The sequence below is a fragment of the Rhinoderma darwinii genome, chromosome 4 (assembly GCF_050947455.1).
Source record: "Rhinoderma darwinii isolate aRhiDar2 chromosome 4, aRhiDar2.hap1, whole genome shotgun sequence".
In the NCBI taxonomy this organism is placed as follows: domain Eukaryota; kingdom Metazoa; phylum Chordata; class Amphibia; order Anura; family Rhinodermatidae; genus Rhinoderma; species Rhinoderma darwinii.
In genome coordinates, this window is record NC_134690.1 from 41,201,961 (window position 1) to 41,219,340 (window position 17,380).

Here is a 17,380-nt window from a genome sequence, read left to right on the forward strand (position 1 = left end):
TACCAATTTTTTTTATTTTTACATTGTGCTTGGGAAAAAATGGGAAAAGGCATTTTTTTTTTTTACGCTCCTGAAAATGTATCTAACTCCCGCTCCAAACATCATCTCCTCCCGCATCCATGATGTGCTGGCATATCACGGGTCGGGAAGGGGTTAAGTAAGAAGCGGTCAGGGAGCCTGGCACGGCCGGGTCCCTTGACTGCCTATAAGACGCAGGGACTTTTTAGAAAGATTTATTCTTGCTAAAAACTGCTTCTTTTATAGTCGGAAACATACGGTAACTAGTTTTAGGGTGAATAAAAAACCAAAACACAATTCCGCTATATTTTGAATTTATGCCGTTCACCATGCGGCATATAGAACAGGTTGCCTTTATTCTTTATTCAATACGATTATGACGATACCAGATAGGTTTAGTTTTTTTTATGTTTTACTACTTTTTGTACACTAAAAATGCTATTAAAGGAAATACTTTGGTTTTTGCTTCGCTTTGTTCCGAGAGCCATAACTTTTTTATAATTCAGTCCATGTAGCCATATGTTGGCTCGTTTTTTTTTGCAGGACGAGATGTAGTTTTGTTTACTTTTGTACAATTTTGGGGTACATGGGACTTATTGATTAACTTTTGTTATATTTTTTGGGAAAGGGGATGGGGAAAAAAAGCAATATCATCCACCATGTGGTTTAATTAACGGTGAGTACATTATTTATTTTGTTCGTGTCTTTTATATATATATATATATATATATATATATATATATATATATATATATATATATGTGTGTGTGTGTTTTTTTTTCTTCTTTATACACTTTGACAAAATATAACTATTTATAATGGTATTTTTTATTTTAATTTTTTTACTGTGCAAAGGTCCTGAAGGAATTTTGAGGCAGATTTTGTGTTCCTACAGTAAACTCAGTGTGAACAGGGCCTAATTAATTTGTAATCCCACTGGGAATTTAAAAGGCCATTGTTTGTTATACTTCGCACAATGCCCAGCATCAGATGGAGTGGTGTAAAGCCGCCGCCACTGGACTCTGGAGCAGCGGAAACGTGTTCTGTGGAGTGATGAATCACGCTTTCCTATCTGGCAATCTGATGGATGAGTCTGGGTTTGGTGAATGCCGAGAGAACGTTACCTGCCTGACTGCATTGTGCCAACTGTAAAGTTTTTTTAGGAGGAGAGATAACGCTATGGGGTTGTTTTTCAGGGTTCGGCCCTTTAGTTCCATTGAAGGGAAAACTTAATTCTTCAGCAGGCCAAGACATTTTGGACAATTGTAGCTTCCAACTTTGTGGGAACAGTTTTGGGAAGCACATTTTCTCTTCCAGCATGACTGTGCGCCAGTGTACAAGGTCCATAAAGTCATGGTTGGTTGGGTGAGTTTGGTGTGGCAGAACTTGACTGGCCGCACAGAGCCCTGACCTCAACCCCATCCAACACCTTTGGAACTAACTAGAATGAAGATTGTGAGCCAGGCCCCCTCCTCCAACATCAGTGTCTGACCTCACAAATGCTCTTCTGGATGAATGGGCAAAAATTCCCACAGATGCTCCAAAATCTTGTATAAAGTCTTTCCAGAAGAGTGGAAGAGGTTTTAGCTGCAAAGTGAGGAACCAGCGCCATATTAATGCCTATGGATTTAGAATGGGACGTCATAAAAGCAACTGTAGGTGTAATGTGTAGGTGTCCCAATACTTTTGCCATGTACTGTATGTCTCTCCAGGGTTACAGATTACAAACAAACCCCTGTGTAATCATTTCCTTCGGTCATGTGATACTCCATTCTCTCTCTCTGCCCTCTCTTCTTTCTAACCTACAGACATTTGAGAACAGCCTGACACATCGGTCTACATTGGTTAATAGCTTTGTCTATTTTAATATGTTAAAATGTATTTTAGTAAATGGCGGTCTGCTTTGGACAATGCCTTTTTGTTAGGGTTCCTTGATGGAAAAACTGCTGCAGGGATCCCCTGCGATCAGCTGTAATCTGTGGTGGCTCCTGGCAGCAACCGTTTTATTCCGCTGCAGCGCCACCACAGGTGAAATTAAAGAGGCTCTGTCACCACATTATAAGTGCCCTTTCTCCTACATAATCTGATCGGCACTGTAATGTAGATAACGGTGGTTTTTATTTTGAAAAACTTATTTTTGAGCAAGTTATGAACATTTTTAGATTTATTCTAATTAGTTTCTTAATGCCCAACTGGGCGTGTTTTTAAACTTTTTACCAAGTGTGCGTTGTAAAGAGAAATGACCAATCAGCGTCATACACTTCTCTTACTTCATGTTTAGCTGTACTCGCAGCACAGCGTGATCTCGCTGTGCTGTCACATACTCCCACAGTAACTTTACTGAAGTGTCTTGAGAGTGAATAGGCATCACCTCCAGCTAGAACGCGATGTCTATTCACACTCCCGACACTTCGGTAAAGTTTCAAAAATGATAGTTTTTCAAAATAAAAACCACTGTGATCTACATTACAGCGCCGATCAGATTAGGTAGGAGATGGGGCACTCATAATCTGGTGACAGAGCCTCTTTAACCCGTTAGTGACCGGCCCATCGTGTTTCTACGTCGGTCACTAACGGGCCTTATTCCGATGCCATATACTTTTTACGTCGCGGCATCGGAATAAGTTAACTGAGCAGGGAGCTGTCAAATCTCCCTGCTCTCAGCTGCCAGAGGCAGCTGAGGGCTGGGAGCGTCCCTGCTCTGCCGGGTGAGATCGATATTAGTATCGATCTCACCCGTTTAACCCCTCAGATGCGGTGCTCAATAGCGAGCACCGCATCTGAGTGGTTTTGGAGAGAGGGAGGGAACTCCCTCTCTCCCCCACCGACACCCGGCGATACGATCGCCGAGTGTCTGTGTCTCCAATGGCAGCCGGGGGTCTAATAAAGGCCCCCAGGTCTGCCTGGAGTGAATGCCTGCTAGATCATGCCGCAGGCATGACCTAGCAAATGCCTGTCCGTGTTAAACGGACAGGCAGTAATACACTGCAATACAAAAGTATTGCAGTGTATTATAAATGCGATCGCAGAATCGCATATTATAGTCCCCTAGTGGGACTAGTAAAAAAGTTTAATAAAGTTAATTTAAAAAAAAATTTGAAAAACCCAGCTTTTCCCCTTACAAAATGCTTTACTGTTAAAAAGTTACATATTTGGTATCGCCGCGTCCGTAACGACCCCGACTATAAATCTATTACATTATTTAACCCGCACGGTGAACGCCGTAAAAAATTGAATAAAAAACTATGGAAAAATTGCTGTTTTCTGTGAATACTGACTTTAAAAAAATGTGATAAAAAGTGATCAAAAAGTCGCATCTACTCCAAAATGGTACCAATAAAAACTACAAGTCGTCCCGCAAAAAAAAAGCCCTCATACAACCGCATCGGCGAAAAAATAAAAACGTTACGGCTCTTCAAATATGGAGACACAAAAACAAATAATTTTGAAAAAAAAGCGTTTTTACGGTGTAAAAGTAGTAAAACATACAAAAACTACAAATTTGGTATCGTTGCAATCGTAACAACCCGCTGAATAAAGTTATTGTGTTATTTATACTACACGGTAAACGGCGTAGATTTAAGACGTGAAAAAGAGTGGCGAAATTTCAGGGTTTTTTCTATTTCCCCCAAAATAAAAGTTAATAAAAGTTAATCAATAAATTATATGTACCCCAAAATGGTGCTATTAAAAAATACAACTTGTCCCACAAAAAACAAGACCTTATACAGCTATGTCGACGCAAAAATAAAAAGGTTATAGCTCTTGGAATGCGACGATGGAAAAACGTAAAAAATGGCTTGGTCATTAAGGTCTAAATTAGGCCGGTCACTAAGGGGTTAAGCATTCGGAGACACACTTGTTTTATTTTATTTTTCATTGTCTTTAAACGCATGTAAAAAAACACCACAGGGATTTTGCTAAGGCTATGTTCACACAAGTTTTTTGCACAGTGGTTTGACAAAAACTTGTCAAAACCCTCGTCGAGGCATATTTTTCCTGTTTCTGACTGATTGAAATGGGGTTTTGGAGGCAGAAACCGCCTCAAGATAGGTCATGTCGCTTCTTTTTACCGCGACGCGTTTTTTTTGCTCGCGGTAAAAAAAACTCGTCCGCCTCCCATTGAAATCAATGGGAGGAATTTTCTGGCGGTTTTTGACTAGTTTTGCGGCGCGGTTTCCGGGTCAAAAAACTCGTCCAAAAACTCTGTGTGAACATAGCCTAAGACTGCCGTTTCGTAAGCAATTCTTCATATAAAAGTAAAATGTGCCTAATTTTAGGGGAGCGTGATTAAAATTTAGATGCATCTCTGGCTGCCTGCATGCCACAGTAAAAACTTCAGCTATAAGCTGGTGTAGATTTCTGCTATAATTTGCACCAGTTTCTGATGTAAATTATAGTAAATGTTTCTGGCCACAGAGCACGGTCTCCTATAGTTTTAAGCAGCGTGGACCGTCCATGCTGCTATTTAGTAGCAAAATCCGCTAAACAAGTAACAGAAAATCCTGCTCTATAATCCTTTTTCTATATAATTGAAGCTACACTGTAAGGCTATGTTCACACGGAGTATTTTGGGGGAGGAATATCTGCCTCAAAGCTCCAAACGGAATTTTGAGGCAGATATTCCTCCCCCAAAATACTCCGTGTGAATAGCAATGATCGCGCCGTTTTTCGCCCGCGGCCATTGAGCGCCGCGGGCAGAAAACACGCTTTCTCCTGCCTCCCATTGAAGTCAATGGGAGGTCGGAGGCGGAAGCGCCCGAAGATAGGGCATGTCGCTTCTTTTTCCCGCGAGGCAGTTTTACTGCTCGCGGGAAAAAGACGCCGACGCCTCCCATTGAAATCAATGGGAGGCGTTCTCGGGCCGTTTCTGCCGAGTTTTGCGACGCGGTTTCCGCGTCAAAAAACTCGGCAAAAGACCCCGTGTGAACATAGCCTAAGGCTGGTTCAGATGGTGCCTTTTTGGCATGCGTTTTTTTTGTTTATGTATCAACCAAAACAAGAACCAAGAAATGCACCATGTGAACCCTGGGTTCCCACGGGATGGATACGCTGTGTAAAAATCAAGCAGTGTATCCAACACGGAACCCGCAGGACTTTCCGTCCCAAAAATCGCACCACATTGTGGTGCGCTTTTTCGGACGGAAATTCTTCTGCGTAATTAAGTGCACATACTTACCCCCTCCCTCCTCTGATATCTGCTCTAGCCTCCCTGGATGATGATTCAGGCCATGTCAAGCTTCAGCCTGTGATTGGCTGCAGCAGTCACATGGGATGCAACGTCATTCCAGGAGGCCGTACTGCTGGAAGGAGGGCTTTCTGGGTAAGTATGATTCATTTTATTTTTTTCTGGCTTTACCGCAAAAGTCGACATGCTTGGCTTTCTGTTGCGGGTTTTGCATCTTCATTGAATTCAATGAGGAAAACCAACAACTGAAAATCAACAAAAACGCAAACATTAAATTCCGCACCGCAGGTAAAGTTAACGTTTACGCTGCGTTTTTTTTTCCCAGTGTGAGCATGAGATTTACTAAATCTCGCCCACTTTGCTGCTAAGGTAAACGCTGCGGAATTTCCTTACAGAATTCAGTTGCGGAAATTTTGCAGCGTTAATGCTACGTGTGAATCCGGCCTATTGGCCACAAACCAAAAGGCTGCACATGTAGGCAATCTCCCATTCCACTATAGACTTTAAACGTACATATGGCTGCAGCATTTTGGGGGGGGGGTGCAAAAAAAAAGCAACGAAAACGCTGTGTGTGAACCCAGCTTTACACATTTCTCATTGAAATCGATGGCATTACATGTAATGTGCAGAGATCACGGGTCCACTAGAGTGAGATCCTTGTAGCTGCTTGTCGCTCTGGTTAGTAGATGAGGGTCCTGAACCTGGGTCCCCCCCTATTCAATAATAACTTGCTGGGCATTACCAGTAAATAACGTTATTCTACTCTGCATGTGCCAGCTGTCCTGGGTGTTTGGATTTCTTCTAGTGAGGCCTCTTTCTTTCTCTTTCTCTGCCTCCATCCTCCAGTCTTCTGGGCAGTTCTGCAGAAATCAATACCTGCGTGTACAGTAGACATGAGGACTTTGCACCGTTCTTCGGCAGTTTTGTATATCTGATTTGACCTTCATGCACATTGAGGAATGGTGACTAAAGTTAGAAGCCATCAGTAGGTTTTTATGGGTGAATTCTGCTGTCCATCTTTTAGCTGACAGGCCACACGGTTTTTGTTTTTTTTCATTTAGGAATTTTGAGCCAGATTTTGACCTTCCTGCAAATTCTTGCCGTAATTTTCGCAGCGGTTTCCACGTCAAAATCGGTGCCAGAAAACTCAGTGTGACCTGGGCCTAACACACATCCTCATTAGTATCTTGCATCATAATAGTACTATCAATAAGAATAAACCGTTCTATGATTGTTAAATATACACAATAAAATCCAGGTCACAGATTAAAGTAGATATCGATTTGTAAAACATGAGAAAAAATTGTTGCGAAGTTTGGCTAATAGGAGCGATCAAATAATACACCATATAGTTAGGCGTCCGGTGTTTTTGAGGAGAGTGCTCCCCCTGCCCCCCTCAGTCGTGATTGATGACTGGCTGCTGTGGGTCTGTATGCACCGCAGTCCGTCAATCACTGTGAGGAGGGCGGAGGGAGCGCTCTCCTCATAAAGGCACCAGACTCATAACCATGAGTCCGGATTTAAGGGCCCTTTACACCGGCCGATTATCAGGCAAACAAGCATTCACAGACGCACTTTCCCGATGATTGTCCTGTGTAAACAGTATCGATCAGCCAATGAGCGATAAAAACGCTCTTTCATTGGCTGTTTGTATCGTTTATACAGCTTAAAATATTATCGTTGTTGGCAGCACATCTCTCTGTGTAGACAGGGACATGCACTGCCGACATGATAGAAATGTAAAGGGAACAGTGATTGGACTAATGAGCGTCCCCATCCATAGCTCCTTGTGACAGGAACAAACCAGCACCGATAAGTGAGCGGTCTCGTGGATCGGTGCTCGTTTACACGGCTCCTATTAGCTAAATGGCAAAATATTATTTATTTTTTTGTGTCGTTTTGTCTAAGAGGTTGGTCGTGTCCCCCTACTATGCTACTCTTATATAGAGCAGCATAGTCTGATGACAGTCGCTTTAAAGGGAAGGTGTCGTGAATTATTTTTTTTTTTTTTTTTTTTTTTTTTTAATCATATTGCTTTTAGTATGATATTAAAATACATTTTATTTATTTGTGTTCTACTTTTTACTATTCTCTATGGGGGCAAATACATCCCCATAGAGAATGCGAACGGGAGTCGTTCCATTCACTGCAGCGTACGCCGTCTGTGTGGGAACGGCGCATGCGCTGCTCCCACGCAAACCAAAACGAAGCTCGTTCGCAGAGCGAAATCCGGCGCCAGTTTCATGTGGAACGGAAGCCGCTGCCGGACAGTAAGATGACTACTTCCGGCCGCGGCTTCCATATGTTCAAGGAAGCGAAGGCGCAAGAAATAGGAACAGAGGGTGGCAGGAGAAGGTAATTTATGTTCGTGTATGTGATGTCTGTATTATGTTCGTGTTATACGGTCTGCTGAGCACTGTATCTAATCCTCCTACACTGTGCAGTCGCTCAGAAAATGGCAGCACACAGTGTAGGAGGTTTGAAGATTCAATCCCCCTCCTCCTGGCACTAGACAGAATAAGGGAGGGGGGATTGTGTGAGGACACTAGAGCGAGGGTATCTAGCCCAAATTTGCAGCATAAAGCAATGCGGTTGCTTTACCACATTGACCATGCTGCAATTTTGGGAACTGCTCCCTCTAGTGCCCAGCACATGGAAATGTTATAAATTAGAATCTAATTTATAATATTTCCTGACTTGTGAAAAAAATTAAAACAATGTGTAATCACTCAAATAATAATGGTTTAACTAAAAAAAAATTAAACATTTCTAGCGAAATTAAGGTGGTTGTACACTGGAAGACATAGCTCGTGTTTAACTAGCTTTAATAAGCGGCAAACGACATTACACCTGGTCGTGCAACGCTCATTTGCTCCGTTTACAAGGAGCAACGATTCTTAAGGGGATGAATGATTGTAACTGCGATCATTCGTCCACATGTATTTGTGTCATGTCGGCAGCACATCCCCTTGTTTACACATGGAGATATACTGCTGACGAGTGACACTTTTTTTGGTCGAATTAAAGATGCGATCAACCGATGAACGAGCGTTTGCTGTGCATTGATCGGCTGATCTTTGCCCTTTTTGTACCTGATCATTGGCCCATATAAAAGGGCCTTTTTAATCCTCCCCTATTGCTGTATCTTTACCGGGTTGCTGATGCTTTTACACATGTAGTAATCTAGTTTCTTAATGAATTTACAGCTTTGCTAGTGCTATGCCGGATATAACTAAATAAACACAGGGCTGCAGGCCACAGTCTTTGTCAGGTGTGTGGAATATCACATAGAAGCTATATATGTCATTTATAGCCCACAGCCCCCCATTCATCTGGGGGGGGGGTGGTGTGTGTGTGTGTGTGTGTGTGTGTGTGTGTGTGTGTGTCTATAGATAGATATACCATATATACACTCTCTACCAAAGTAGTATTTTAACAGGGAGCAAATGCAAACCCCATCTTTTCTAAATGACCCATTGGGTCCCACCCACTTTTATCTTCGAAACAATTGATATATCTGTCCTCTGATTGCACGGGTGCTGCCAGCGTACCCACGCGGTCAGCGGCAGGAGCACGGCTGCTATACACAGCCTGGTAACTGCCGGAGTCAAAGCGCGCTCCGTTTCCGGCAGTTTAACCAATTAGATGCCGCTGTCAATAGCGACCGCGGCTTCTGATGTGTTTGAGGGAGGGAGCTCCCTCTTTCACCCCTTCGGTGACCCTGCAAAGAAATCACAGGGCGCAGCCAGGGGCCCAACAAAGGCCCCCAGGTCTACCTTCAGCAACTGCCTATGGCCTAATACCAAAGCATTATATAAGCGATCAGCAGATCGCATGCTGAAGTCCCCTGGTGGGACTAAGAAAATAATGTAAAAGCAGTTAAATAAATTTTCTGAAAAAAAATTTGTCAAAATAAAATCCACTTTTTTCCCCCCCAAAAAGTGGTTTTATTTCGTAAGTGCCAAAACAAATAACACATACACATATATGGTATCCCCGCGATCGTAACGACTCTAACAATAAAATTAACATACTAATTAAACCGCCGGATGAACGGCGTCCAAAAAAAAAAACGCAAAAAGCAAAGGCAAAATTATTTTTCTCTCATTCCCCCCATTAAAAGTTAACCTATTAGTATATGTACCCCAAAATAGTACTAATGAAAACTACACCTTGGCCCGCAAAAATCAAGCCCACATACGGCCACATTGACGGAAAAACAAAAAAGTTACGGCTCTTGGAATGCGGCGATGCAAAAACAAGTAATTTTTTTCTAAAAGGGTTTTTAATTGTGCAAACGTAGGAAAACATATAAAACCCTTACATATTTGGTATCCCCGTAATCGTGCCGACCCATAGAATAAAGGTGACATGTTATTTATGCTGCATAGTAAACGGCGTAAATTTATAACGTGAAAATCAATGATGGAATAGCTGCTTATTTTCAATTCTCTCCTAAATTAAAGTTAATAAAAGATAAGCGATATATTATAAGCCTCTAAAAATGTTGCAAATAGAAAATACAGCTCGTCCCGCAAAAAACAAGCCCTTATACGGCTATGACGACGAAATTAAAAAAAAAAAAGTTACGACTCTTGGAATGCGACCGTGAAAAAACAAAATATAATCCTTGGTCATTAACGTGCAAAATGGCCCAGGCATTAAGGGGTTAATGCTTGTCCAGACAGCAGCCTCATCAAAGTGAAGATCCCTCTGTACAATTTCCAAGTCCCAATGTGGTTTTGCGACAAAGAAACCTGGCGTGTGTCTTGACACGATACGGGAGGCCCGATGCAAGGGACTGGAGGACAATCATCTGTGCAAGAAAGACTTCTATTAGAAAACAGCTCGGAGACTTTGTTTGTTACAGAGCGCGTCCCAAAGATAGCTAGTCAAGGATTCCCTGGGGGGCTAATGTCATTCAAGCCGCAGGGCACACCTCTCGTGTTTCCAAAACAAGGCACCTGTGTACTCTCCCCATAATACCTTATAGCCGTGCCAAAGAAAGAAGAGTCCACAAATAACAGAGTATATACAGTGGGTTTCTTTAATTTGCCACCTAGTGATCTGGAAATCGGCATTCTAGATTAACAGGAGTTTACCTGATAGTCAGGCACATGGATCAGGCGTCTCTCGACTCTCCAGTGAGTTTCGGGCTGGCGCTAGAGAGCTAAGCGCGCACACCATTTATTTTTTTGCACGTGGTTTAATTTTCGAGTCTGACAATGGGAGTATATGCATGGTCACATTGTACAAGAGACATGTTTTTGCGTGGGGTTGGTCGTTTGACTGATTGAAAATGTTACCTCTAGGGCATGTGCCGTCCATTCAATATAAGGGTATGTGCACACACACTAATTACGTCCGTAATGTACGGACGTATTTCGGCCGCAAGTAGTGGACCGAACTCAGTGCAGGGAGCCGGGCTCCTAGCATCATACATATGTACGACGCTAGGAGTCCCTGCCTCTCTGCAGGACAACTGTCCCGTACTGAAAACATGATTACAGTACGGGACAGTTGTCCGGCAGCGAGGCAGGGACTCCTAGCATCGTATATAACTATGATGCTAGGAGCCCGGGTCCCTGCACTGAGTTCGGTCCGAAACTTGCGGCCGAAATACGTCCGTCAATTACGGACGTAATTAGTGTGTGTGCACATACCCTAATATGTATGAAGGTTTAACAGGGTTTTCCCATGTGGCAAACCCTACTTCAATAAGAAGCTTTCTCGATTATGAGCTTATTGCTAGGAATTCAGCTGCTTGAAGCAATGGTGATCAGCGATGCAGCCGAAACCCTGCTCACTTGCGGCGGCTAATGGAAATAAGATTTTGCTGGGAAAATTGTGCGACCATTGGCCACTGCAAGCGAGCAGGGTTTTGGCCGCATGTGGACCCTGCTACCTGGGACTTACCCTACACCAGTGCATGTTGATTCTTTGTACCAGTTCTCTGCTCTGACTAATGGTACCTCAGTCCTAATAAGGCATACGGATAGGTGTTGTCTTGATGGGGCGACTTAGTTAGTCTTGCCATATATAGACTGTATTAATAGACATTACATCAAGGATCCTCCATATACATTAAAGAGGTTGTACAAGGTTAGAAATACACGGTCGCTTTCTTGCAGAAACAGTTGTGTTTAGAATCACAGCTCCGTTAATGTGAATGGGGCACAGCTGCAATACCACACACAACCTGTGGACAGCTGTGGCACTGCGTTTGTAAAAAATCTGCCATGTTTTCTAATCCTGTACAACCTTTAAAAAAAAAGTGAACCCCACTGAAAATCTCATGACTGTTGGGGGGCTGGGTGAATTTCATGCAGGTTTATGGGGTAGTTGGGAGAGATTTTTGGCATAAGTCCATCTAATGTGTGTGTCTTTTACTTATACTGAAAATACAGTGTGTTCTAGTGTCGTCTGTGTTTTGGCCGGATTTAGATGCTCTCCTGGGGATGAGGCCTTATGGGTATAAAGATGATTTTCTTTTGTTGGTCATTAGACGATGATATGAAATGTATATGTAAGTTTTGGCAAATCTCCATTCAGTTGGGTGAAGCAATCGAGGAAAACTGTAATGCGTTAGGCCCCATGTACAGGACTGTAAAAAAAATCTCTAATTGCGGACCGTGGATACCTTTCGTATCGCTACAGATAGGTGTCCGTGCCGTAGAAGCGTGCCGGGAATTATGGAGCATGTCCTACTTTTCGATTTTTATGGGCCATGCTAGCACGGCCCGAAAATGCGTCCCGCGGCCATCCGTGCCCGCAATCGCGGGCCGTGATTACGGGCACGGCTGTTTGCATGAGGCCTTATCGCTGGTCATATCTCGGATGATGTCATGAGGAGTGTGGAATCCAGCGTTCCTGCATGTTGTGACTCTGAACAGGAGGCTTTTGTTTAGTTTTCGGTTTGCTTGTATAAAGCCTTATTGTTCAGTGAAGAAATCCATTGCAAGAATGGCGGGGAGTTTTCTTTCTTTTACCTTGGGTCCTTTTCCAGTCAGCGGCTTCTCACTTCCTTTTTCTTACCTAGTTTTAGGTGCTACATCCTTTTTCTTTCAGGAAACTTGAATATTTGTATCACGCTTTTTTCCCCTCCTGCAGTAAAGCGGGCTGCACATGTAAACCCTTTCTGGCCACTTATTGTGGACTAAGACCGTCCTGCTTAGACTCTTTCCACCTGATGTGGTAATACATCAGGAATCGTTTAGGTATTTTTCCTATTTCGTTGTAGTGTGGTTCTTTCCTTTTTGCATAGACCTTGGTTTATCAGTCCCTTTTCAATAACATATTTTTTTTTTTACTTCAGGTGCCTATGTGGAATGAACATTCAATGCGCCGTAGGCATGAATGAAGTGGCTTGGCAAGAGACGAGAGGAATAATGCATGCCAGCAATGGGCAGGAGGTACTTGGGGTTGGGATCCCCTCTGGAGGAGCAATATCAGGGCCCATGGGAAATAACCCACATGCCATGCCTCCTGGTGCTACTGGCGCCCAGGTGCATCTTAGTGGCCGCTCTCAGGATGATGCCACGGTTGGATATTTCTTCCAGAGACAAGCTGGAGAACAGGTGAATGGCTACACAAATAAACACCGCTGGCCGACAGGGGATAGCGTGGAAGCGTCGGTAAGTCGTTTCTATTCCCCGATTTTTAAAGTGGTTGAATCTGGATTTATTATGTTTAAGGTTTCTGATGGTCTTGCACTACTTTAACACTCTGTCTCTACTGACTGGCAACTAAATAACAAGGGAATTACTATTTATGGCAATCCCGACCAACTTAGGCTGTGTTCGCAATTGCGCCATTGCTTCCATTTATAACAAGCCAGGTTCGTAGTATGGTGACTGACAGACCCCATTGTTTTCTCTAAGGCTTCTGTCATTTTGACAGCAAAAATAGCGCTGCATCCGGTGCTACTCCTACTGCCATAAGTGATGGGAACTTTAATGGAGGCTGGTAGTGCAGAATACCACTGTCATGCAGCAGCAGTAGAATCTTTCACCTGCCCATACATGTGCAGCATGTAACGGGCAGGGCTGCACAAACCCTGGGGCACTATACATTATTTTTTTTCTACCCTCCTCCGTTATTTAGATATTGGTGAAGTTATATTTGGCACCCAATATTTAAATAACCCCTTGAACTGTCAATGGGGCGTGTAACATGGCTGTGACACTGTCACAGCAAGAGCTAGAGAGAGGAGAGCGTGTGTGTGCGCGCGCACGCTCTCACTCTTCAGCTCTCGGCAGACAAGGGCAAGACTGATCTCTCGCGAGATCACGCAGTCTTGTACTTGTCTGCCGAACTGGCAAGGGGGCGTGTAATGGCAAGGGGGTGTTTCACTGCTACGGACAGCGAATGCGCGCCCTCCTTTCTCCAGCTCTTGCACTGTGCGTAGCAGAGACCTGCCCCCTTGCCAGTTCGGCAGACAAGTACAATACTGTGATTTCTCGCGAGAGATCAGTCTTGTCCTTGTCTGCCGAGCGCTGAAGAGTGAGAGCGTGCGCGCGCATGTGAACCCAGCTGTAGAACTGTTTCTTTAAGAAGTGTTTTAGAGCATGGTTTAAAAAGCATGGTTGCGGTTTTCCTCATTGCAGTCAAAATGGCATTTTTTTGGGCAAAATCATCTACCATGTGTACTGCATAAGGAGAGATGTCACATCGCTCAACAGTGCACGAATAGTAAAGACTACCTGCCAGCTCTCCTGTTATGTCTTGTTTTTTGCCCGTAAGTTAACAATTCTGGAGCATCTTTTTTAGCACTCTGCGTTGTCCTGTTCCTCTGTTGTTCCTCCTGGAAATATATGAATACATTGACGACTGGGCGTTGCCATTTTCCTTGTCAATAGGGTGTCTATGCACATGTTGGATCCAGGAGATACAAGCCACGGTACATGTCGCAAATACCGTGGGAAAGCAAGTTTGGCACGGCCACTCTGATCCTGGGATCGCTACATGATTTGGCCTTTGTCGTTCGCTACTGATTTTACGTATTTTGTTCAGTTGTTGCTTAGTTACTTTTTTGAAGTCCTATAGAGAAGTCTTTGAGAATAAAACGCCGTACCAAGAGTATGTTGCATTTTAGACGGAACGCCACTGACCACCAAAAAAGCCACAAACCAAAATACTCTGCATATAGCTTTTATAATAATTCACTATAGATCTTAAAGGGAGTCGGTCACCAGAGTGTCCATGTTAAACTAGTAACCGTGTATTATAGAGGAGACTAACCTGTTTCTAGCGCTTTATTTCATTTTCTGCTTACTGCCTCCTTTGTAGAGAAATATGTTAAGTTTATGCTAATAAGCATTTAGGTGCAACGAGGGTGTTTCTGTTGCCCCTAAATGCTCCTACGTCGCTCCCCAGTGATTGACAGGGACTAGGCAACGTAATCAGAGCGTCCATGCCTGGCTCCGTACCGTCTGTAATGCGTGCGCGTGTCCCTGCTCTTTCCTCGGTGCATGCGCAATATGACGCCCCAACCGGCACTACTGCACATGTGCAGCGTCCTTCTCTTTATTCGGCAGGCACGTAAATTGACCTGCGGAGCGTATTTTAAAATCCGCAGGTTGTAAAAAAAAACAAAAACGCTGCATAGAAACGCACCTATTTCTGCATCAAAATGTCAAAATGCACTATTAGGTGCAGATCTGCGGAATTGCCTGCGTTTATCTGCATTTTTTTAATGCAGATTTTCTGCACCAAATTCCGCAATGTGTGCATGTAGCATCAATGTGCGGCTCATTCACATGTTTGCTCTCTGAGACGTGTATACATGATTCTATGTACTGCTTCAAACGGACCACTAAACCTTATTTTATTATTTAGTCCCTGATTAGTGATGTTGATTTGGGACCAGTCCCACTTCTACAGTTCAGCAGCCAGTATGGACAATTCTGCAGTGGCACATGTAAACTCCCAAAATTCCCTTCTCTGCCTCTTATGTCATCTAAAAACCCCTGTTACTGTTCTGATTAACTGCTAAAGCAAAATGAAAATATCTGCAGATCTTCTCCGGCGCAGCCGCTGTGTGCCCTGCTTCCTATATACTGCTGCCCGGATCATCTGAATTCAGTTTGCTGGGGTTGGGTGAGGATATTGCATATTGATAGTGTTTCTGCTGTAGAGAGACTGAATGAAGTTACAGCCGTGTTTCTCGTTCCCAGGTGAGATCTGCGGATGACATGAATCATGACTTCCAGGCGCTCGCTTTAGAATCTCGAGGAATGGGCGAGGTAAGAGCCGCGCTCGCTGCGGGCTGTGTACTGTGTTGTCCATTGATGCTGCTTGTGCACGGAGAGCTGACATCCATTACTCCAATAATAAAATTATTTGTAAACTACAAGGAACCAAAGCGCCAGTGAGAGAGAGAGAAAAGATTGTCAGATTGACTTGTATACTGGCAGATTCCGGAGGAGCGTTGTAATAGAACCACTTGGATGGTACGGATTCTCCTTGTGGAGATGCAGCAGGTTGGGAATCTTCAAGGGCTTATCCAACTTTTAAACTATATATTTTAATAGTGATGTTATGGCTTTAAAAAAATACACTTACTAAGATACTTTCAATAGCAAAGATGCCCAGGAGCTGTTTTCTGCACTGCAGTCACATCGAGCACTATTTTACATCCAGGAGCAGTGACGTTTCATATTTTAGCTGGGTCCACAAAGTACGAAACGTCTCTACAGTACTCCTCAGAAACGCCCCTCAAACAGATAGTCACAGATAATTTTTTTTGTATCCAGCGGGGCGCACACTGAAGTCTGTATCCTCGGACCTTTCAGCTAATATGTTCCTATCACTGCAGTAGATAGTTTGTGTTTGTATCCTACTGTATAAGTCCTATTACTTGGCCCGATATGAGCCGTGAAAACGAGCGCCCATCAACGAGACGGCTAATTGATCGGCGCTGGTTTTCTCCTTTCGAAAGAAGCAATGATGGATTATGTATGGAGACAAGCGATCGTTACTACGATAGTGAACCCATACGTTTCCATCTTGTCGGCAGCGCATTTCCCTGTATCATAGGGAGATGTGCTGCCGATAAAAATAATATTTATTGCAGCATAATTGACTTAATCAGCTGATGAGCGATGGTTGTTCATCGGCTAACCGTTGCCCTGTTTGCACAGGGCAATGATCGGGAATGAGCGTTCAACTCTCGTTTGCCCGATCATTGGCCCATATAAATGGTTTTAAGTCTCAAGTGTCTGTCTGTCTTCCCCTGCCTCCCTTGCCCTCTCGAGATTCGTCTCTTCTGCTTAGAGTGACCCTAGCAGCTAAACATGGCTAAATCAATTCATAAACATCTGGCATAGTGCCAATCTCCTTTTGGGTTGCCAGGATCGCAGCAAAATGGTGCATTTTGATTGTTTCTTGTGAAACCAGCCAGAGTCTGTAGCTGCTGTGCCAAAGTGGACGTGTTTCGAAGCAGCTCCTGACTGTAGTAGGGGGGGGGGCCTTGAAAGGAGGGACTTGGAAGTAGGGATTCATGGGAAATGTAGCCTCCCCGCTTCTATTCAAAGAGAGGGGGCCGCTCATCATTCGGCAGCGGCACGTGTAAACAATAGTGCCACTGCCAACAATCAAAATACACGGAACAGCAAAAAAACAAAGAAATACTGACACAGTAGGCGTTAAGTAAAATTTTATAGGCATGAAGGTTTTAATCTTTTTTCAACAAGTTGGATAACTCCTTTTTAAGGGCAATGCTCCATGGGAAAAAGCTCTCCTTCAGAAAAAAAAGCCACCTATAGGTGACTACTCTGTAAGTCAATGTCCGAGTCTGTATAGAGACTTAAAGAGGCTCTGTCACCAGATTTTGCAACCCCTATCTCCTATTGCAGCAGATCGGCGCTGCAATGTAGATTACAGTAACGTTTAGTTTTTTTTTAAAACGAGCATTTTTGGCCAAGTTATGACCATTTTTATATTTATGTAAATTAGGCTTTCTAAAGTACAACTGGGCGTGTATTGTGTGTGTTACATCTGGGCGTTTTTACTTCTTTTACTAGCTGGGCGTTGTGTATAGAAGTATCAGCCACTTCTCTTCACAACGCCCAGCTTCCGGCAGTGCAGACACAGCGTGTTCTCGAGAGATCACGCTGTGACGTCACTCACAGGTCCTGCATCGTGTCGGACGAGCGAGGACACATCGGCACCAGA

At 43.6% G+C, this 17,380-nt stretch overlaps 1 protein-coding gene across 4 annotated transcripts in view; it reads left to right on the forward strand.

Moving 5' to 3' along the window:
* Window positions 1-17,380, forward strand: part of PUM2 (pumilio RNA binding family member 2) — a 75,522-nt gene that overhangs the window by 10,257 nt on the left and 47,885 nt on the right. For all 4 annotated transcript variants that reach the window (XM_075861057.1, XM_075861060.1, XM_075861059.1 and 1 more), the window contains exons 2-3: window positions 12,522-12,840; window positions 15,382-15,450. In XM_075861057.1, the coding sequence (XP_075717172.1) occupies window positions 12,535-12,840; window positions 15,382-15,450 (375 nt within the window). In that variant the 5' untranslated portion in view covers window positions 12,522-12,534. The remainder of the gene's footprint in view (window positions 1-12,521; window positions 12,841-15,381; window positions 15,451-17,380) is intronic.